General features: G+C 41.1%; 1 protein-coding gene across 1 annotated transcript in view; it reads left to right on the plus strand.

Moving 5' to 3' along the window:
- Positions 1–1,413: 1,413 nt before the first annotated feature.
- LOC146001100 (CD63 antigen-like) overlaps positions 1,414–23,314 on the plus strand; it is an 89,160-nt gene continuing 67,259 nt past the window's right edge. The window contains exon 1 of the mRNA XM_083138434.1: positions 1,414–1,639. Coding sequence (XP_082994560.1) covers positions 1,577–1,639 — 63 coding nt within the window. The 5' untranslated portion in view covers positions 1,414–1,576. The remainder of the gene's footprint in view (positions 1,640–23,314) is intronic.

Here is a 23,314-nt window from a genome sequence, read left to right on the forward strand (position 1 = left end):
CTTGCGACATGCACGGCAGAGTGGACGATAAGACTTGATTTGATTTGTTTCTTGTCATTTAACGTCACTTTTCTGCCAGTTATGACTACGATGAGGATATGATGATTTTGACGAAAGGGCCCCTGGCATTGTGCTAGCCACTCCACCACAGAGGTCGGCTGAGAGGGGAAGGGAACAGATACGACTTGCTTTGCTGTGTTAACTAGGGAGACAGATTTCTCCCCGCCCGCCATATTTGCGACATATTTCTAATGCCTGCAGGGTAGCCAACCTTGAGAAAAATATCTGCCGTTTGGGGCTATTTCGATCAAGTATTTCAGATGACAAGAGGAAAAGAATTTGCTCTCTATGGCCTTTTAATTTGTTCCCCGATGGCGTAGTGCTAACGTCGTGGCCTTGTAATCAAAGGGTTCCTGGTGTCAATACCCGGTGGAGGAACATTGCACAGTGGTTTGAATTCCGCTTTAAACTGTAGGACCAGCCCCGACTAGCCTCTGTGTATAAAGTGGACTTAAAAGATTCGCGGGAGACAGTCCCAACTGTCAGATTGGTTATCACACCCCGCTGCGACGCCAGAGGTCCCGGGTTCGTATCCCCACCTAGGCATGGTGTTCTTTGTGAAAGTCTCTTCATCAATTTCATCACTCATCTTTGCGATATGCCAAAATTGGCAAAGAAGCTACGTAAAATAAACCAAATTAATCAATCAGTTACCATGTTTGCATCAAACGTACGTTTGGCAACAACGATTTGCAGACGACAGACCAAGTAGTGGCGGGAAATGTACCAGGATAAAACTTCTAGTCTATAGAAGCTCGTAATATTAAACGGTTCATTGAATTCTCTAGCCTAACTATTGCCTATTTTGGGGGGAGCAGGAAAAGGTTTATTAAGCTCTAGCCTTGACTCATTCTCACCCAAAAGGTCGGTAGGTGACGGGCTTGCCTCGAGTTGATACCTTCCTGGAGATGAGGCCTGTTCGAAAGTCTTTTTTAGCTTTATTAAACTCGTAAAATTTCTTCAAGCCTTAGCGGTACCTGGCGGTCCGTGGACCATAGGTTAGGAACCGGTAGTCTAGACTGAAACGTCGAGTATGGTGCTTACATTGTCTGTATTTACACACTATATTAGAAGCTATATCTACACTGTTTTTGCTGTCTGTACTGTCCTGGCGTAGGCATAGGCAACTTTTACTTACTCACTACCTAAAAACTGATAAAAACCGCCGCCTCGGTACTAACAAGGTAAAAAAAGAGGTTAGCGGTGTCAAGACAAGCCAAGGGGAGGTGGCAGAGGGTTGCGCCGGGACGCGTCGGCTCTCGACTCTGCCGCGCGAGGTCTTCGTTTCGAGATATCGAAATCGTTGATCGCGCCGCCGCTTGCAGCCCTGTAATATTGATTTCGGGGGAAGCGCCAGTCCTTCTCTCTTGCTACCGAGGCCAGCGCTTGGATGATGTCATGGGTCGCCAACCGCAGTGGAAGAAATCTTGGTTTACTGGCATTCCCTTAGGATCTCACTAAGTGACGGGTATCGAGTGACTCGAATGAAGGATCCGTGATTGGAAAGACATCAAAAATGGAGACCTGCGAGTTATCATGTGTCAAATACGCCCTCTTCGCCTTCAACGTAGTGTTTGCGGTAAGTACCTCGTCTATCCCAGCATGATCAGCCATAGCGTATGTGTTCTTGTCATGTTTTTCTTGTGTTTTGCAATCTCTTTGCAGCGTTTTGGCTCCACGGTGCATGCTGTGGATAAGAATGATCAGTTTTTGCGATCAGAAGAGCTACGAGGAGAAGGTCTGGCGTACAGGTCTGCCTGCAGAGACCAAGCGATCCAACCGGCCGGTCTACTGTGTCAGTAGATACGCTAGCTATTGATTTGCGCGGGAATATTACGTTGCTTCGCCCTGTTCTGCTGGGTCGCGACTTTAAATTGCTTCTTGGTTAGCTTTAAAGCGTCGAGTTGTCGCTACTGCAACAGCTATGCTGCCCGGTCTTCAGCAACGAAACGCACATACGGTACTTTCGGCGTACCCGTACAGTGCTAAGTATGCATACACGGTGAACGTTTTGTGTCTGTAGAATAAAGAATGCTAATTTCAACCACGATTGTACAGTGGGCGTCAAAAGTCGTTGCACTTCAGCTCATAATAGTGAATTTGAATGTATTTCTCTTCCTGCCTCCGTGGCCGCTATGACGGCAAGGATTCCAGGGCTGGGCAGGGCGTTCTTTGCGAGTGTCCCTCCAACAATTTCATCATATCATCACCGCGATAAACCAACAGTGGCAGAAAAGTGAAGTAAAATAAACCAAATCAATCTTAATTCGATTTGTTGTTTTAAGTCTAGTTTCTGCACAGAAAGGCAATACGCGACTGGACCTACAGTTCAAGTTGGGATCCGAACCACTTGTGCCTCCACCGGGTATCGAACCCAGGACTCCTTAATTACAAGGTTACGACGTCATCACTACGCCATCGGGGATACCCCAAATCAATCAATCAATGAAATGCTCTTTCCTTGTTTTACATCGCACTTCTGCCTGATCGCGACGAAGAGGATGAATAATTAGACGGACATTCACAAGGAACGGCCTTGCCCAGCCCAGGATTGGAACCCAGATACTTCGGTGGTGAGATCGAAAACTACTTAACGCGCTCGGCCACGGAGGTGGCATTTCACAATAGTGCTTGTCCCAAGAGTAGTACAGTATAGTGTATAATTCACAGTCTCTCTGTGAGTGAATATTGTAAGGGTACCATTTCCACGACTTTTACATACCATTGTACAATCGACAAAAAAAGTTGTGTGTGTTTCCAAACAGCAACGAGCCACTGCAGCCCTTTATACATACGCGACCTAGCATTACAGAGAGGTAAAACGTGTTATCGGCCATTTAGGATATTTTTTTCAGAGAGGAAGTCCTGATGCTTAGAAAAATATATACATTGTTCCTTACGGTTGCATATGTACGAGGAATAAACGATTTTTCTGTTCATGCGCAGAGGGTAATCGTGACTGAGCTTATGGATTTTTTACGCAGGAAGCCAGTGCCCCGACATGGAATAGAACCGGGAATCTATGACAAATAGAAGATCGGAAGTGCGTTTTAGACCTAGAAATTTCAGCCGGTTAATCAAATTTCATAGTGGTGCTTCCGTACTTTCATAACGACTTTATTTATTCATCTCATCAGACATTCTGATTTCACTTAATCTATTTGAACATTAGAATTTTCGAGAAAATACAGGCACTGGCAACACTCATTTTACCTTACCCTGCTACCCCCAAAATAGGCAATAGCCAATCGATTCTCCAACTAAACACTGGGTGTTAACAGTCATCCCCCCCCTGATAAAGGAAGTGTGTGTAAAGCATCCTCCCCAGGGAAGATTTTCGCGTAAGCATCCTCTCACCTTCTTGATTGTCTCTATGTTGAACCAAACAAGCACCCTCCCCCCACCCCCACCAACTAGGAATTTCCATTTCGAATACTGGCTCAGTCGGTAACGCGTCTGACTACCACGCTAAAGGTCCCGGGTTCGATCCCCGGCCGGTTCAAATCCGGGAACTTTTCTAACGTTGGAAGCCGCCCTGGCGCTCACCCAGCGTCGAATGACATGCGTACCTGGGGGAAACCCTTGGGGATAAAGGCGGTCGCGTGATGCTGATCACATCACCCCAACTCACGACCGGATCAAGGAAGTATGGGGCGTTACCCCCACACCCCCTATACGACTTCATGGCGTGGTGCTAAGCACAGGGGAGCACTTTACTTTTTTTTTTTTAGTGCTAATATTATGCCTCGAATTTTTACGAACTTAACTTTTAAGAATTAAGCTAAGGAAAACACAAGGCACAATATGAACACCGTCCTAGAGGTGAAAAATTCCTAGGTGGGTGATTTCTTTGGATCAAGATAGAGACAATGAAGAAGGTGAGAGGATGCTTACGGAAATTACTCTGACTTGGATAACTTTAATTCGTTGAGCGGGACCCACTTTCTTTTTTCTGCACATGCACTTCAACTCGTCCACCAAGCAGAGCCCTTTAGTGACGTCACTAGTGACGTCTCTCCTGTTGCCAAATTTATTTATGAGCACCCACACCTGAACAAACCAAAAAGTTTACATAGGTGATCGAAGGGTTATACCGGCAAGCCCAGGCACTTGGCAACCCATTGGACGAAAATGCAAAATGTTGTTGACTTTGTACGCTTATCTAGCCTTTTGTTCAACACAAACAACATGTTAATAAATAAAACAAATTAAACGTCATTGAGAGGGTAAATTCAAGAGAGAGCATGCAGGTTAGTGTCATTTCTATTAATAATTGGGCTAGAAATTACAAACCTCAGTAAATTTGAACAACTGCATTCAAGTTGTGGATTAAATTTTCGTACTTTGTAGCTGTGTCAGTGATTTTTTTTAATGTATGACACACCGAGCGCCTCCTACACTCATTTTTCGTAAAGATTAAGCAGATAACCATTCAGAGGCAGAGGGGAAACCCACCTTTTTTTTCCGAACACAAAAATTCTCGAGACGAAGCGCAGATCAGTTTAAGAAATAGAGTCAAGACAACCCCCCCCCCCCACCCTTTCAGCTGGACTTGTCGAAACGGAGCCGAGAACGTCTAGAAGCAAGACCAACTGCACGAGTGTTGAGGTCTTAGGAAATCAAAACTTTATTTACTACCCGGCTTATTCAAGACTTCCCAGAGCGGGTGGGGCGGTCACCATAATATTATGTATAGATTCGTTAACGTACAGATGGTTGCGTTTGTAATTTATTTAGATAAGTTGTTTTTTTTAAAAAGTTTTTTTTTTAAAATTATACCCAGATGACGTCGAGACCAGACCGATACATGTTTTCTCGTTCACAAGACTTTACTTCGTAGTGTCATTGGCTCGGCATTGTTTCTGCAAAAATACACTCAGTGAGTTAAGTCAGGTGTCCTAGTTGGCCAAGCACGACAATGCTCACCAATCGCTTTCCCCTCACCAGTGCTGCTCAGTCGGTTGCAACACTGACAGCACCTTGATTCAGTAAGTGAAAAACGTTAACAAATTAAACATTGAAATTAGTTAATTTTCCTTAAGAAAAAGAATATTTTTTAATTAACGGCAAACAGTTATTAACTAATTTCAATGTTTAATTTGTTAACGTTTTTCACTTACTGAATTAAGATGCTGTCAGTGTTGCAGCCAACTGAGCAGCACTGTTGAGGGGAAAACGATTGGTGAGCATTTTCGTGCTTGGCCAACTAGGACACCTGACTTAACTCACTGAGTGTATTTCTGTAGAAATAATGCCGAGCCAATGAGGCTAGAAAGTATAGTTTCGTGAAAGAGAAAACATGTCTCGGTCTGGTCCCGACGTCATCTGGGTATAATTTTTTAAAAAAACTTTAAAAAACTTATTTAAATAAATTACAAACGCAACCATCTGTACGTTACCGAATCTATACATAATAATATGGTGACCGCCCCACCCGCACTATATAGGTCAACTGTCACAGGAATTTGCGGAGCAAGCGAACGAAATCACGTCCTCCGCGCAAGACCAATGAACAAGTGCGAGGGAAAGTAGGTGCTTGGAGGGGATAACGCGCCTGGAGCTACAGACGTTTGCAGCAGGGTATACTGTTTCATTCCGCACACTCGCTTTCTCCCCTTCTCTAATGTCACGAGCAGCGTTGCTCCACAAACTATTGGGACAGAGTGTACCAAATCCGGAACTCCCTGATTACAAGCGATGACGTTACAGTGACCAAACCATCGGGGTGGCTAGATAGAGATAGAGAGAGATAGAGAGAGAGAGAGAGAGAGAGAGAGAGAGAGAGAGTGAGAGAGAGACACGAGAGACGCTTTTGGACCTTGAACATGATGGCGAAACCTAGAATTTATCAATGTTACCGATCACCATTTTCTGCACGCAACGCCTTCCATATTTAGAGGTGGTTTAAACGGAAGAACTGGACCATTCCGTGACATCCAACAATAATAATATAACACGACTTCTTTCCTTGTATGTCGAATATAGATAGCTAGCCTAACGGCTGTTAGACGGATCTTAGTGATATCAAACAGCTCGTGGCATTTCTTTGGACCGGAAGCGCATGATAGCGAGAGATGATGGCCTGGCGCAGAACATGTTTTCTCTCTTTTGCGTCACATGAGACTTTGGAGATAATATTTGTGGCTACAACATAAGGTAACATGATAACTCCTGAAGGACCTAACTGCGGATGCAGAATATGAAGCAATCCTCAAAATCAATAAAGGAGAAAGAGGAAAAAACCCAAAGCCAATAACCTTGAAAGGTAAATAGAAGGGAAACTGCTATTTGCACTCCACATGAAAAGTGAAAAATTGATAAATTTGGAATAAGAGTTTGAAGTGAAAAACAGCTAAATGGAAAATAAGGGCCTGAAACCAATGCCTGCTAAATACGGAGAAAGATCCGGAAGTAAAAAAAGAGAACTGATAAGAGGGACAAGAGTGAGAAGTGATTTACTGTTAAATACTGAATAAGAGCCAGAAGTAAAGGTAAAGTGAGGTAAAGTGTTCCCCTGTGCATAGCACCACGCCATGAAGGCGTATAGGGGGTGTGGGGGTAACGCCCCACACTTTCTTGATCCGGTCGTGAATGGGGGTGATGTGATCAGCATCACGCCCCTGACAGCCTTTACCCCCCAGGGTTTTCCCCAGGTACCCATGTTATTCGACGCTGGGTGGGCGCCGGGGCCGCTTCCATCGTTAGAAAAGTTCCCGGATTTGAACCGGCCGGGGATCGAACCCGGGACCTTTAGCATGGTAGTCATACGCGTTACCGACTGAGCCACCGAAGTAAAGAAAGAAACTGCAAAGGGACGATAAGAGCCAGAAGTATAGAAAGAAACTGCAAAGGGACAATAAGAGCCAGAAGTAAAGAAAGAAACTGCAAAGGGACAATAAGAGCCAGAAGTAAAGAAATAAACTGCAAAGGGACAGTAAGAGCCAGAAATACAGAAAGAAACTGCAAAAAGGGACGATAAGAGCCAGAAGTAAAGAAAGGAACTGCAAAGGGACAATAAGAGCCAGAAGTAAAGAAAGAAATTGCAAAGGGACAATGAGAGCCAGAAGTAGAAACCTGCTAAGGGGGAAAGAAGGGTCACAAGTGAATTACTGCTAATTGCTGTAAGAACCAGATACAAATTACTGCTAAATGCGTAGTAAGAGCCAGAAGTGAAAAACTTCTAAGGGAGAAATAAGAGTCATAAGTGAATAACTCCTGAATGAGGAATAAGAGCCAAGGTGAATCAGAGCTAAGAGGAAAATCTGAAAAAAAATATATAAGCAAATGAAAATACACAGATGCATACAGGGTGGGAAATAACCTTTTGCTAGGGGTCTGCAGGAAAAAGTAACAACAATTAAGTTATTATGGTAATACCAAATGTTTAATACGACAATTGTGGTTACAAAAACAAAATTATAAGTTAGTTCACGGCAAAGCACCTTGCTTCAAGGCAAATGCTAAAACCAAGACCTTCTTCGGAGAAGTGGAATTGACTTCTTCAGCAGTTCTGAATGGCTGGGTGCATCACCGGACCTGAATGCAGCTGAGCACTTTGGGGCTATTCTGAAGGACGCAGTTGAGTCCTTGATAATAGTGGAACGCAGACCGGACCACTATTCCCGGCCAACACTCCTTGCACATCTGGAACAAGTTCTCCGTGACATGGAATGGAATACGGACTGTTTGCGAATCTTCTGAGCTCCTACCCTGATCGTCTTCGTGCTGTGAGAGAAGCAAACGGTGGACATACTAACTTTTAATTTTGTTTTTGTAACCACAATTGTCGTAGTAAACATTTGGTATTACCATAATTTCTTAATTGTTATTACTTTTTACTGTGGACCCCTAGCAAAAGGTTATTTCCCACCCTGTATATGCAGAGAGAGAGAGAGAGAGAGAGAGAGAGAGAGAGAGAGAGAGAGTGAGTGAGTGAGTGAGTGAGTGAGAGAGAGAGAGTGAGAGTGAGAGAGAGAGAGAGAGATGTGAGGGAGCAGGAGAACAAGACAGTAAATAAACACACAGAGAGAAAGAGACAGGAATTAAGGAAGTACAGAAAGAAGAAGGGCGAATTTTGTATTTTCTTATTTTGCTTCGCATGTCTTTTTGGCTAATCTTAACAATGTTTTAAATTCGTTTCACGTCGTTTCGAGCCTGATAATGCATTTATATAGTGTCTATAAATGCCCATTTAGGATAATATTGCCTAAAATGCCTTTTGAGGTATTTTAGCTTATTCCTGCTCTCTTTGAGATTACATATGCAAAGTACATCGTAGAAGGTATCATCAATTTCATTACCAAAAGTAACAGAAAAGCAACATGAAAATCACTAAAGAATACAATAGAATACAAAATATTCAAGTCAATAAGTTGGCCCAGACTCCGGGTTCAAATATTGGTCTTTACATGGGAGTCATTTGCGAATGTCCCTTCATCAATTTCATCTAAGCATCACTCATCACCGCGACTGGCCAAAAGTAGCAGAAGAACTGCGGAAAGTAAAAGTAGAAATGTATCATTATTGGCGTCCATTGTACACATTATTAGTGCCTTGTTCGTTTTGTTTCGAGTTTGTTTCAAAGTTCACTTTATACACAGAAAACCTAATCGGGCTACAGTTTAAAGTGGGATCCGAACCACTGTGTGACTTTACTGGGTATCGATCCCGGGACCCCTTCTTTACAAGGCGACAACTTTGCCACTACGCCACCGGGACCAGTAATTCTGCACTCCAGATATTACACATGAATGCAGAACATTTTGCCGTTTACTTACAAGATAGCGAGTTAAACAGAAATGAAGAGGATTTCTTCCGCCTACTTTTCGAACGACCCTCGTATATTTCCATCTTTCTTTTCTCTTTCAGTCTGATCATTCGACTGAAAATCAAAATCAAACTGTAGCCCGTGTAAAAGCAATGCTTATGAACCAGACATAGACGCAAAAAGTAAAAGCTAGCATCGACTAGACTCGCCTCGGCATCGGTTCTTCCTAGCGACCCGCGCGAAAATGGAATTGTCCTGTTCCCATCCTCCGGGGTTGGGCTGAACCTCATCTCGGCATGCTTTTATCTCGGCTCTGGGATGATGCGAAGCTCGGGAACAGACCTGGATGTGCGTTATCCCAGTGATCCGTTCGCAGCATCTCGGTTGCCGGTCCATCTCAATACGGGCGGCCGGGTAGTGGTGGGCGTCACAAGACACATTGTTTTGGAGGAGAAGCTGTACATACGTGATATGTCCCAGGTACTAATTTTCGTTCGAATATTCCCGTCGTCAGGAGGAATCTGGACATATTAATTTTCCAGACGCCCTCTGCCAAAATACTTACCAAAATTCACCATGTTATTAGTAACAATGATAACTTTAAAATCCTTACTAAAAAAGTCTGCCTAAATTTAAATGATATCATTGAGACAACTATTACAATTTACGGTTTGCAAAATTTAATGCAAAACACAGGTATACTCGTCTTCTAATATATTTGCTTTTTACGCAATTTTCTCTTCAAATGCTCGTAGTTTGAACTTAAATTATTTGTTCCCTACATTTGGTTCTCGAGTTGAAATATGTAGTTCGCTACATTAGATGTCACCCAACGCATGAACATTTGCCATGCACCTCACAATAACCACCAAAAATTGCAAGTGGAATTGGTGCACTACGAACTACCTATGTACGTTCCTTCAATAACTATAAGAGGTATCGCTGCACTACAAATCATGTCGTGCCTCCCTGTTGGCATAGTGGTAAAATCATCACCTTGTATTCAAAGGGCTCCGGGTATCATACCCGGTGGAGGCTTATAGTGGTTTCGATCCCATTTTAGCTGTAGATCCAGTCCCGATTAGCCTATCTGAGTATAAAGTGGACTTAGAAATCCAAGTACAAATCGCAGGCTCCGTGGCGGAGTGGTTAGCACATCGCACTACAACATCAGGTGTCCCGGGTTCGAATCCTGGCCTAGGCATGGATATTTTATGAGTGTCCATTTATCAATTTCATCATATCATCACTCATCCCCATCTTCGGAAATTAGCCAGAAGCGGCACAAAAAGCGAAGTAAAATAAAGCAAGTCAATCAACCAGGTACAAATATGCCACCCAATAATTCAAACTACAAACTCTGTCCCCCCAACAATTTCAATTTCCAATGCTGCACTACAAAATTTGTCTCTAAAATTCAAAGTGGTATTGCTACACTACAAAATATGTTGGCTCATTAATTCAAATTTATATTGCTACACTACAAAATATGTTGGCACATTAATTCAAATTTATATTGCTACACTACAAAATATGTTGGCTCATTAATTCAAACTTATATTGCTACACTACAAAATATGTTGGCTCATTAATTCAAATTTATATTGCTACACTACAAAATATGTTGGCACATTAATTCAAACTTATATTGCTGCACTACAAACTATATTCCTCAATAATTCAAAATAGTATTACTGCACGACACACTATAACCAAGTTTTATTGCACCAAAACTTGCAGTAATGGCAGGGACTGGCCTCAGGAACAACTAACCACGTTGGAGGAGTCGTTACAACATCAGAGCGATTGTTTCTCGGTTGATTCAATCAACGCCGCTTATTTCTACCGTATGGGGAATCACGACAAGGAGGTGGGTGGAACTGAGAATGAAATAAAGTTGTCCTCGCTCAAATCATCATCCAAACAGGACCGAGTCCGATAATACCCTCATTATCTTTTGCGTGATGCTTCCTGAAAGTTGTAAAACAGTCTCTGAACTTTTGACCTTTCTACCTGCCGCGTGTACACATTGCGGATAACACATATGTGTTGCGGCGCCGTGTGGTATTGATTGCGAGCGAGCTCATTTTCCCCCCTTCGTAATTTCGTAGTGGAGTGCGTAACCTCTTCCATGGTCCGTCACTTCGCGTCAAACACGGTCGACAAGATGTGAGGGAGGCAGGGGTTCTCTAACCACCGGCGGTTTTAGGGTATGGTCCATGAGTGGGTTCCTAATATATAGGAATAGCCATCTGTATTAAACACGAAAATGCAATATCTACTATTTTAAATTATAATTTCTACATGACTAATGCACGAAATGAGGCGGTTGGACTTGTGCACCACATATGAGAAAGGCAGAGCTAGCGATATCCACGCGCACGATGTGGCAACGTTCACCATGTAACGTTGCCCAGTCGAAGCGTCAACAATCCCTGCAAAGTGAGCGAGGGCCAAGAATCGCCGGTTCTCTGCACGATTTGGCAACGTTCGCCAGGCAACATTGCCTAATCGAAGCGTCAACAATCCCTGCAAATCGAGCGAGGGGCAAGAATCGCTGGTTCCCTGCACGATTTGGCAACGTTCACCAGGCAGGGTTGCCTAGTCGAAGCGTCAACAATCCCTGCAAACCGAACGAGGGCTAAGAATCGTTGGTTCCCTGCACGATGTGGCAACGTTCACCATGCAGAGTTGCCCAGTCGAAGCGTCAACAATCCCTGCAAAGCGAGCGAGGGCCAAGAATCGCTGGTTCCCTGCATGATTTTGCAACGTTCACCAGGCAGCGTTGCTCAGTCGAAGCGTCAACAATCCCTGCAAAGCGAGCGAGGGCCAAGAATAGCTGGTTACCTGCACGATCTGGCAACGTTCACCATGCAGCGTTGCCAAGTCGAAGCGTCAACATTCCCCATAAAAGGTTATAGACAGTTTTCATCTTTTTATCTTCCCGACAAGTATTGACTCCATTTTTGTATCACATATGCTACATGGACAGGCTGCAAAACAAGTACAAACTTGCCTTCGACCTGAAAACAAATCCAGTTGTGAGCAACGATTTGGCAACAGTGCAAATTCTGCAAGACGCCTAATTTTATGTCTTCGCATGATTTTCAACGATATAAGTACTGATAATGAAAAGACCAGGTGGTTAGGAGTTTACCAGTTACGGTAAATAAACATTTTACAACAATGTTAATACAATTGTGAGAAAAAATCGCTATTTTGATCTGAAATTTTGGGTAGGCTTCCACAACTTTCTACTTCTAATGCATTGAAATCGGATAAATACATAGAAAATTCATAAGGCGACATTTAATTAAATAAATGCTTGCAAAGTGAATGCTTATGAAATAAATATTTGGAAACGGGGAAAATTTATGCCAGATAACTCAATGCTAAGGAAATAAATACTTGCCAAGAGTCTTTTCAGCAAATAAAGATTTTAAAATTGTTTACTGAGAAAATAAATGCTCGTAAATCGGATTTACAGCAAATACACGTGTATATACAGATTGCTCATGAAATGAATAAAGGTAAAGAGACTCTTTGGCAAACAAATGTATCTAAACCAACTTATTTGAACCGATTTGAAAAATAGAGGTTTGAAAACGAATTTTCTTGAAAATAAATGAAAAAAATTAAATGGATTAATGTAAAAATAAATATTTGAAACACAGACTGATGTCAAAATAAATTATGACAACCGAAAGATTTTCAAATAAGTTTTTGAAACTTAGTGATCTAAAATTAATGTTGACAACCGATAGATTTGAAAGTAAATTATTGAAAACGGCCTTACTTAAAATAAATGTTTGACAACCGACCGATTTGAAAATAAATGTTGCAAAACCGACTTATTTGAAAATAAATGTTTGATAACCGACTCATTAGAAAATAAATGTCTCAAAACTGATAAATGTGAAAATAATTGTTTGATAACAGACTAATTTCAAAATGAATGTTTGGAAACCGACTCTTAGGAAGCTTATCTTGAAATGAGGACCCCCTAGAAATTGTTTTGGGAACCATCTTTTGGTAAATGTTTGGAAACAGCTATTTGCTAGTGCTTGTATTTGACACATCAAAGTGTGATCAAAATTCATCAAGAGTAAATCTAAAACCATATTTTGAATACAAATCATCCTCTTTGTTTCTTTTTTGGGAGAAAATTCTTCAATCTCTCCTTGCCAACACTTCTTAGGAAAAACTTCGACACACTGTGGTTTCACTCCACGCGCTCAAAATATTAGAGTACATTCGATGCTACAGGAAAGCAGAAAAAGTATCAGCAGGGCCGGTGGAATTTTATGACAAAATTTGACCATTTGATGCGAGAGATCGCTCGTGAAATCGCCTTAACTGTGCTGGTGCTCGTTCGTCTGCAGACACGGAAAAAAGAACCTCTGAACTTTTCATTGGCCACTAATTATTTAATAGCATGATTCGGGCTTATGGAGAGGAATAATCTGCGCTTAATGCCGCGGGATGACGTCATTGAATTTATTTCGCGGTATCTGGCGTGCGAGAGAAGCGAGACTGGTATTGGCGATGAAGGATTTAATTTTTTTTCCGGTGCAGAAAGGATGGTGACCCAAATGTAGGTTTTTCAGATGGATACTCTTGGAGAACTGAAATGAGTGTTAAGCCGTCCTTAGTGGCGAAGTGGTTAGCACAGCGCGCTGCGCTGCCAGGGGTCCCAGGCTAGAATCAAGGTACGAGCATGGGTTTTTTTGTGAGTTTCTCTTCATCATATCATTACTCTGCCTCAACTTCGCGATTAACTTAAGTGCGTCATGTTTTGTATGAATGGTTTAATGCCTTATGACTAGAGGCTCCTCGATGCTGCAGTCGTAACGTTGTTGCCTTGTGATCAACGGCTCTCTGATTCGATACCCGGTGGAGGCACATAGTGGCTCGGATCCCACAAACTGTAGGCCCAGTCTCGAGTAGCTGATGTGCGTCAAGTGGTCTTAAAATGAAACAAACAAGCAACAATGACTGACTACATAATGTTTGTATGGAAATATATTATATTCGTATAATGCTTTATTATCGCTGCGAAGTACTCATCACAAACATTACGTCCGAAATATTTTAATTGCACCGTCATTATGAGATATGAACAACTGATTATATTGAGGGTCCAATTTTAAAAGTTTGATCTTTCATCATCATCTTGTTTACCCGTTAATCTCACAGAAATATGAGAGTTACTAAGTGAAGGTGTGTTCTTTCATGTTTTATGAGTTACGTTCGTAAGAGCTTAAAACTACAAAACATATCTGTGTAAAATGGATGTGAAAAATAACTTTGTAAAGTAAATTCAAAGATTTCATACGATTCCTTTGTAGAATGTATGTGACTATGAAATTGTTCTCTTGCTCTTTGTGCTTAGAAATATATGAGCTCATTTCTCGGTTGTATGTATACAACAACGGGCAAGAACTGTATAGAAAATGGTTGAATACCGGATGTCCTAAAGAATATGAAGAAGAAAACTGTATCCAAAAGGGACACGAAGATCAAGAATGACATGAATGATGTAAAGATGTGAAGATGTGAAAACTAGAGAGATTAGAGACTGCAGAATGAATTCGAGGTGGATTTATGGAGGAGGGAAAGACTTATTAAGGGTTGTGTTCCCAGGTAGAGAGATACACACACACAGAGCGAGAGACGACAATTAACAGAAACGCATAACAGTCGCATAATAATGCTCTGCCGAATCGAATTGATATCAAACGGTGAGGGGCTATTGACTAACTCCAGACTATTTGCAAAATTCCTCTCAATTAAATATAATATATGCAATTACCAGGTTAACGTTTCTGTCACTTCATTACTACCCTTATTTCGTATTGTATTGATTGATTTGGTTTATATTACTTCACTTTTCTCCCACTTTTGTCTACTCGCGGAGATGAGGATGAGTGAAGGTATGATGGAATTGGTGAAGGGACACTCACAAAGAACGCCCATACCCAGGCCTGGATTCGAACCCGGGATCCCTGGCCTTATTCTCTAGTGCAAATTTCAAGGAGCAACTCAGCAATTAACTTATTTCAGCTTTATATTTAACCTACTTTACTAAATGAATACATTAACAATTAGTACAGACTGGTGTTAAAAATGCCACTTTCAGGGTTTTAAATTGGTAGCTAAATGCCCAAAATCAGTTTGTCACTGCTTTTACAGCGGTTTATTCAAACGCCTACATGTTATGCAACCAGAAGAACTTAGGTGACCGACGGGTTGCTGAGCATCAAGGATAGGAAAAACAAAACTGTGATTCGTGTAGATTACGTTGTCTTGTTTACATACCGCACATAGACAATGTAAATTGTCGAATAACGAAAGTGGTAGGTGGAAATTGTCTTCCACAATTGGGAACAGGGTAATTCCCCTTAGTTTCTACAATGCCTTCTGTTGAAGATAAGCCGGACGCCACGATATCTGTAAAGTCTTCTTGTCGTGGTCATAGCCTGCGCGCGCTTTTTCTTTTTCCAGTCAGCTTGTGAATGCAGGTTCATTTCTTGCTCTCTGATTGGCTGTTGGAAAGTTACGGTGCTCTGATTGTGAGAATATCTTATTTGCGCTGTACGTTAGGTTAGGTTAGATTAGATTAGAAATCAGCAAATTTGCGCTGGAAATAGGAAATAAGATATTCTCACAATGAGCACCGTAACTTTCCAACAGCCAATCAGAGAGCAAGAAATGAACCCGCATTCACAAGTTGACTGAAAAAAAAAATCGCAGCCTGCGCATACAATAAACTGGACGAGTCTACCAGTAAAATAGGGGTGTGCGGCTACAAGTGGAACGCGAAAATGATCTTTGTTACACTTCAAGATGGTTTGTTGCTAGTTGTAACGGACACCACAAATTACAACCACAGAAAAATGTGCGATAATGAACACCAGAACTTACACAAGTGTCGATAAAATTAATCTAAAACTTAGAGTGTGCATATTTCTACTAGGGATGGTCACAAAATCCGGATAACGGATATCCGGATTTCAAAATATCCGATATCCTTCTCGGATGCAACGGATAATCTGGAAATTGGAATATCGGGATAATTCTGATATCCAGATAAACTGGGTATCCGGATAAAGCTCTCCTAAGTTATTGTTTATTTTTGCCTCTTTAGGGTAAACTTATTATATCCATACTTTAGGGCCTCCCGATAGCGCAGTAGTAGCGTCGTCACCTTGTAATCAATGGGTCCCGGGTTCGATACCCGGTGGAGGCACATAGTGGTTCGGATCCCACTTTAAGCTGTAGGTCCAGTCCCGATTAGCCTTACTGTGCATAAAGTGGACTTAAAACACCAAATCAATTAATCAATCAATATCCATACTTTAACATTCTTATGGCCATGTTCTTCGTGTAGCTAGAATTGGTAGAACAATATGTAGTATTATAAGTGTGGTGTGTCTTCTCTCTATACACGGAAAAAAAGCTTTTTTAGAAATAACCAAAACACTGTTTCTTCCTTTTGCCTCATAGCGTCGGGGTTGCCTCTATCTACTCCGTCCAGCTCTCCCGTTCCTCTTCCATCCTCTTCAATTCTCTTATTCCTTTTCCTTTCTTTTGTCCTATTTCTTCTATTTCTTTTTCAAATGTCTTCCGGGGTCTACCTCTTGTTCTCCCTCTGTTCTAGCTTCCATAAATTGTTTTGCTTTTCTATCTTCGTCCATTCTCACCACATGTCCGAACCATTTTAATTGTCCTTGTGTCAGTTTTACTTCTATTGGCTTCTGATTTAATTATCCTCTGATTCTCTCATTACGTAAAACACTGCTTCTTGTAACCAAATCTTACAACACATAGTTATTTTTCTTTATTCTTTCAAAATTAAACATTACAAACATGTTACGTTGGATCATCACTGCTTAGAATCATTACACATGGCCAACATAAAATTATACGTATAATATTTTATTTAATTGAGTCAGTGCGACTTCAATGAATTGTTTATTGATTTGCTTTATTTTACTTCGCTTTTTGTGCCACTTTGGCTAATTTGCGAAGATAAGGATGAGTGATGATATGATGAAATTGATGAATGGACACTCACAAACATCCATGCCCAGGCCAAGATTCGAACCCGGGACGCCTGGCGTTGTAGCGCGGTGTGCTAAGCACTTCGCAGGACTTCAATGAAAGCAACAGGAAATCGCAGTTTGTGACTTTCCCTAACACCCTAGGCATCCTTCACCAGAACTACATTCGTTTAGTAATTGTTCAAATTTTGGTCAAAGTAATCAAATTTAGTATTGGTTACCAATGTTTTGTTCGTTACAATAAGGTTTAACCGAAAGTGAATTGCTAATTGAAAAAATCACTTTCTTTGTTTGTAGTTTATTTGTAGACCCGCTTAAAAGTAGAAACTTTGTCTGAGCCATTGTTTGCGACAACAACAATTGAGATTCTATACAACAATACAATTACAACTATTATAGTATGATGTAAGCTGTAGATCCAGTTCCGATTAGCCTAACTTTGCATAGACTCAAAACAACAATTCAAACAAACAAACTCTACCAGGACTGGACAGCCAGCCATAGCCCACCGATATGGACGCCATAAAACTGGCAACGAACAAACAGTTGTGTTAGCACAAGTTATGGATATTCACCGGCCGCGCAGAGCCGTTTACATTACTCTAACACTTTCACAAAGTGGGCGGCATTGCAAAGTTTACCCTTGATTACTAGCCTTAACAACAGTCGGAGAACACAAGATTCTAAAATACCTCAGGGCTTGCGGGGTCGTAGGACCAACAAGGTGACCAGGATGCAGGTGACCCGTTACAAAGTGAGAAAAGGAAAATACATGGGATAAGGAATGTTTATTACTTACTTAAAACAGGTTCTCGAAATTTAACATAATAAATATTCTATATCTATTTTAACGGGTTAGATCCTAAATAAACCTTTTTATCTCAGTTAGCCACCTAGATGAGCCAATCTCATATTAAATTTAAACACGTTTATTTCAGTTAGGTTTCCACACTTACTTGAAACGTTTGCCGCTTAATAGAATGACAAAACTTCTTCCCTTTTTCATGTGCATATGCTTATTTGAGAAAATCCAAAAAGGGAAAGGAACCAACCGGGGACTTCCCGGGGTTTGAACCTGGGAGTCGGTTCCTTCAAAGAAACAAATTACAAAGCAAAAAGAGAGGAGGAAAGAAAAGAACCGGCCGGGGACTACCCTGGATTTGAACCTGGGAACCGGAAATTTACTGGGCCACATCTATTACGGGTCTCTGGTCGGGGACTACCCGGGGTTTGAACCTGGGAACCAGAAACCTTGAGGGACCCAGCCGGGGGCTTCCCGAGGATTTCTCCTGGGAACCGGGTCATTAAGGGCTTCATCTTTTAAGGAGGGACCTGGCCGTTGACTTCCCGGGTTTTGAACCTGGGAACCAAGTCCTCCTTTGCTGCTACTAGGCTTTTCTGGCAAGTAGGCCGTTTCCTGGATGTCTGCCAGTTGACATCAGGGAGCCATTAAGAGACTGATTTTTCGGCCCGTGTGAGCTACTTATATAGGTAAAGCAGGTGGCGCTGATGTACCTAACTACGTCACAAATTTACACGTAGCAAACCTCATATATTTACATATTGCAAACTGTGGGAAATTAGATTACCCAAATCCTTACTGTTAAAAACCCTAAAAGTCAGAAAACATACATGACAGCGAAACACAGCTGATATAAAGCATTTACTAAGCTTTTTAGACAACAATGAAGCTCGGCGGAGCACAGAGAATATAACATATGCATAATATAACGATTATGCAGCATTTCAACAATCAGAAAAAAGAAAGAAGTTATCAAATCTTCGCTGACAAAACCAAAACAGTGCGTTTAATGAAAAAGATATCGTAACTGCGGGCACGTTACATGTTCTTTGTTGCGAAAGAACATTGTGATAAAATGGTTGCGGAAGCAGGAACACAATAATTACCAGAGTGTGGCCGTAGATGGGAGGATGGTGTGATTAGCACAAGGCTCTGCCCTCCTGAGGGAATAGTCGATTCGCCTTTCGATCAAAAGTTGGCTAAGTTTTAAGAGTGTGTTCCCACGCACTCATTACAAAGACTCGGAACAGGTGACCTTCGTAACTGTGCGAGAAAAATCCATATTGTCTCAATTTTTTTCCACGACACACGCAGACTAGATCGCGTTTCCACTCTAATAGCGAGTTTGCGTGCAAAGGGAAACTTTTCTCAAAACTATTTGAGGCTGTGTTTAGGTCTTGCAAGGAAGGAGAATAGACAGCAGTTCTAACGCAGCCGTCAGGATCTGTGTGGAAATGGTCTTCAGCTCTGTGTTCGTTTCTATTTTATTTTTTGGAAGTGGAGTTCCATCTTGTAACAGCCAAACACAGGAGAAAACTGTTATAATTTCATTTCTCAGAGTCGTTATCGTCGACTAACTTGATGTTGGTTTTTGTTAAACTCAATTTAATTTTAAAATATATAAAAATATCTGGAAAAAGGAATAAGGCTAGGTCAAAAAATGAAATTTTATCACAGGCAGTTATTCTTTTAGGAACCATTACAAACATGGGTAATCATTGTTTAAAATCTTTACACATGCTAATATAAAATTATGCTTATAATATTTTCTTTGATTGATTCAGTGTGATTTAAACGAAAGCAACAGAAAAACGCAGTTTGTAAATTAAGTGTTTTTCCCGAACACCCTATATATATATATATATATATATATATATATATATATATATATATATATATATATATATATATATATACACACACACACACACACACACACATACATAGGGTGTGTGTCAATTTAATGGCGCCCACAGACCACAGGTTCATATAGAGGACATCAAAACAAACAACTTTAATCAGTAACATTTTTCTCGTTGGTGCGTCGAATCGACGCTACAGCCGTTCAAAAAAGAGCGTTTTGCCGCCTGGATGCTGGCAACCCAACACAACATTTGATCGTATCTGTGACGTGATTTCCTGCGGCGACACAGCGCACGGCACGGTTGCAAGGAACACACAAATTTTGTTAAAAATGATAAACTACGAACCATATTAGTTTTAAAACGAAGCGAGAAACGCGTCCAGTAGACCGAACATCATAGCCTACCAACCAGAAGATCAGCAGTCATCTTCGAGGAAGGGGGAAGTGAAGCAACAATATGAGAAATGGTAAAGATACGTATTCAAAATGAAGTGTCAATATCGGATTTTGTCTCAGCCTACATGTCAAATATCAACAACAATAAATGTTATTGGACTTACAGCTTACATGTGGCTGCTTACGCCCAGCTACATGTCAATTATATTTGCTTATCTTGTTGCAAGGTTGATATCTACAGGTTTGTGTCCAGATGCCTTGTGGTACTTTTGTGCTGGTAACGGAAGTATCCGAGGATCACGTTGTTACATTACGGCTAAAACACGTACAACCACAGTAACAATGTAATGATGAATCAGTAGCGAATATACTGCCTTGTTCACAATTGCAAAATATTACATGTGTATCCGGTGCATAGATAAACACAGTCGTCGGAGAGTTTGTTTTACTACTACTTATATCCCTGTATTTTCAACCATTTTTGCCACTTGACTCATAATGCCCTGAATATACATTATATTATGTGTTGCTTACCTTTAGAATTTTGAGTTCTTTCATTTATATTTTGTCATCTGTTCAGTGTGTCACAGACAACTAGTATCAGAAGGACGAAGTGGATAGACTAAATTGTAGATGCCAACTTGGTAACTAGATTTGCAAATATTTGACATGTAAGCTGAGGCAAACTTTGATATGACCACTTCTACTTGAATTCTATTTTCTCTCTACTCTCGTTTGTTTACTTCCTGTTAGGTTACAGAAAGTGTTTACTCGTTTTATTTTACGGCACATAACGTGGCTGATTGTAGCTATGTCATTTCTCACAGAAAATGTGTGTTCCTTAGCAACCCTAGAACACATCGCTTCACGACGGGATATGACGTCAGAAATGCAATCAAATGTTGTGTGTGGTTGCCAGCCTTCAGGCGACAAAACGGGCTTTTTTGAACGACTGTAGCGCCGAAACGATGCATCAATGAGAAAAATGTTACTGAGAAAAGTTGTTTTTTGTTTTGATGTCCTATATACGAATCTGTGGTCCGTGGGCGCCATTAAAATAACACCATGTAGAGAGAGAGAGAGATGAATTTCTAAGGCACCAATTAGACGGCAGCATTTCCTTTAACATTTTTAGCATAAATGCCACGTAAATGCTTCCAAAACGTTTATAGCATTTTTCTAGCACTCGATACTTTACAAGAAGCATTTCATGTAAGATTCCGGTTAGAATTTACGTTTGAGATGCGACGTGTGCAGAAAGCATTAGATAATAATACGTGCACGAAATATACAGCACGAAATTGTAATGCAGATGCCTTTCTAATTTAACAACTAATAAATTTAAAGAGGAAGAGCTGTAATTTAATAGAGAAGATGGTTATTTAATTGACGAGATTTAGTGGGGACAAACTGAAAATCTACACAATTTTGTAACGTTATATCTCACCTACATATTAAGATATTTCTGTCCATGAACCTATGCCCGATGTTTATAATTGAAACAACTAATTTATTATTCCCTCGTATGCTCTATAAAGTATGTATTTATGCAGTGCCATTGATTTATAACAAACGCCTTTTTATACGAAACGTTATTCCTCTCGGTTGAATAGTTATCGGCTTTCAAAAATATGAAGTGAGACGTTGTTACATCTCACTCGGCCGCCATTACTACTGCACTCGCGTTGTAGAGCTCGCTTCTGATTGGCTGGCTATACTACGCGAAATGCTAAGAAAATCAGGACCGATTCTGTCTGTGAAATATGCCATGGCTGTAAGATTACTTCACTTTACATGGTGGAATTCGATCGTGGCAGAAATGTTAATCAAAGCTGCCAAAGAAAATGCTTTCGTCTACAGCGGGCCTAAGGATGGAAATGTTGTTCTACTTGGAACGTAAACAGTGACGAATTAAGGTGGGTGCTATTGATGCTGCAGCATTAGGCCCATTTCTGAAATTGACCCAGATGAAAACAGACGAGAATTTTCCGAAATCTGAACAGTTTTCTTTTACTATAATATCCTGAAAATAGATCTTAGAATGAAATTTGGAGCCCCAATTTCGGACGCCTAGACACAGCGTTACTTATTATACAGTTACTATTATTATTTGCCTGTGACGTAACTATAACGTCGTTGTGTTTATTGTTCACCAAAGATTTCAAGCATCAGGTCTAATTTCGTCTTAATCCGGCCCTGAAAGTAAGTTGTATTATTAACGTAACATTCACGGAGAAGCATGTGACATGTCCTTTATTTCAAGATGAATGGCTACTACAAAAGGGCAGTTGGTGTAAAAATATTGTATTAGATTCTTAAGATCTTTCTTATTGTAAAGCATCAACTAGAAGACTTGGAAAAAGGAAATAACTTGCAATCGAGGATTGAAGATATTTTCAAGTACTTTGCACAATTCACGCAGAACCTAAGTTGTATAAATTGACGCAAATATATTGACTCCAGTAGTGGATAAACTGCTAAGGATGCACTTTTGATGCATCAAAATACATACAGAAATTCATACCGCGGTGGCTCAGTCGGTAACGCGTCTGACTACCATGCTCAAGGTCCCGGGTTCGATCCCCGGCCGGTTCAAATCCTGGAACTTTTCTAACGTTGGAAGCGGCTCCGGCGTCGAATAACATGGGTACCTGGGGGAAACCCTGGGGGGTAAAGGCGATCAGGGGCGTGATGCTGATCACATCACCCCCACTCATGACCGGATCAAGAAAGTGTGGGGCGTTACCCCCACACCCCCTATACGCCTTCATGGCGTGGTGCTATGCACAGGGGAACACTTTACCTTTTTACCTTTTACACTTTTTGCAACTATGGTTCCGTGTGATACACTAGGAATGTATGAAACGAGATCTGATACGATCATTTCAAAGAAACTAAAATTACACGTTTATCGAACCCGGGATCTCTTGATTACAAGGCGACGACGTTACCCTACGCCACCGGAGAGGAAAGTGTATCTTCAAATTTTCAAATTTCGAAGTATTTATCGGGTACACAGGCGTAAAAATGTTGTGAAATTCACGAAAAACACTAGCTTTGAATGACTTGGTTTAGTTTACTTCGCTTTAATGACACTTTTGGCTAATCGCAAAGATGATGATGAGTGATGAGATGTTGAAATTGATGAAGGGACACTCACAAAGAACACCGGGATTCGAATCCTGGAACCTCTGGCGTCGTTGCGCGCTGTGTTAACAACTTCACCACGGAAGTCGACTCGAATCGCGTAAAGACCCAAATTCTTCTCATTTCGCGACTTACTCTTCGTAAGGAATCTGCATAGAATGTCCTCTCATACATTCATGGCTACTTTCTGCCCGCAATCAATCTTTATCGCCACA

Source organism: Lepisma saccharinum, chromosome 1, assembly GCF_977018435.1.
Source record: "Lepisma saccharinum chromosome 1, izLepSacc3.1, whole genome shotgun sequence".
Lineage (NCBI taxonomy): Eukaryota > Metazoa > Arthropoda > Insecta > Zygentoma > Lepismatidae > Lepisma > Lepisma saccharinum.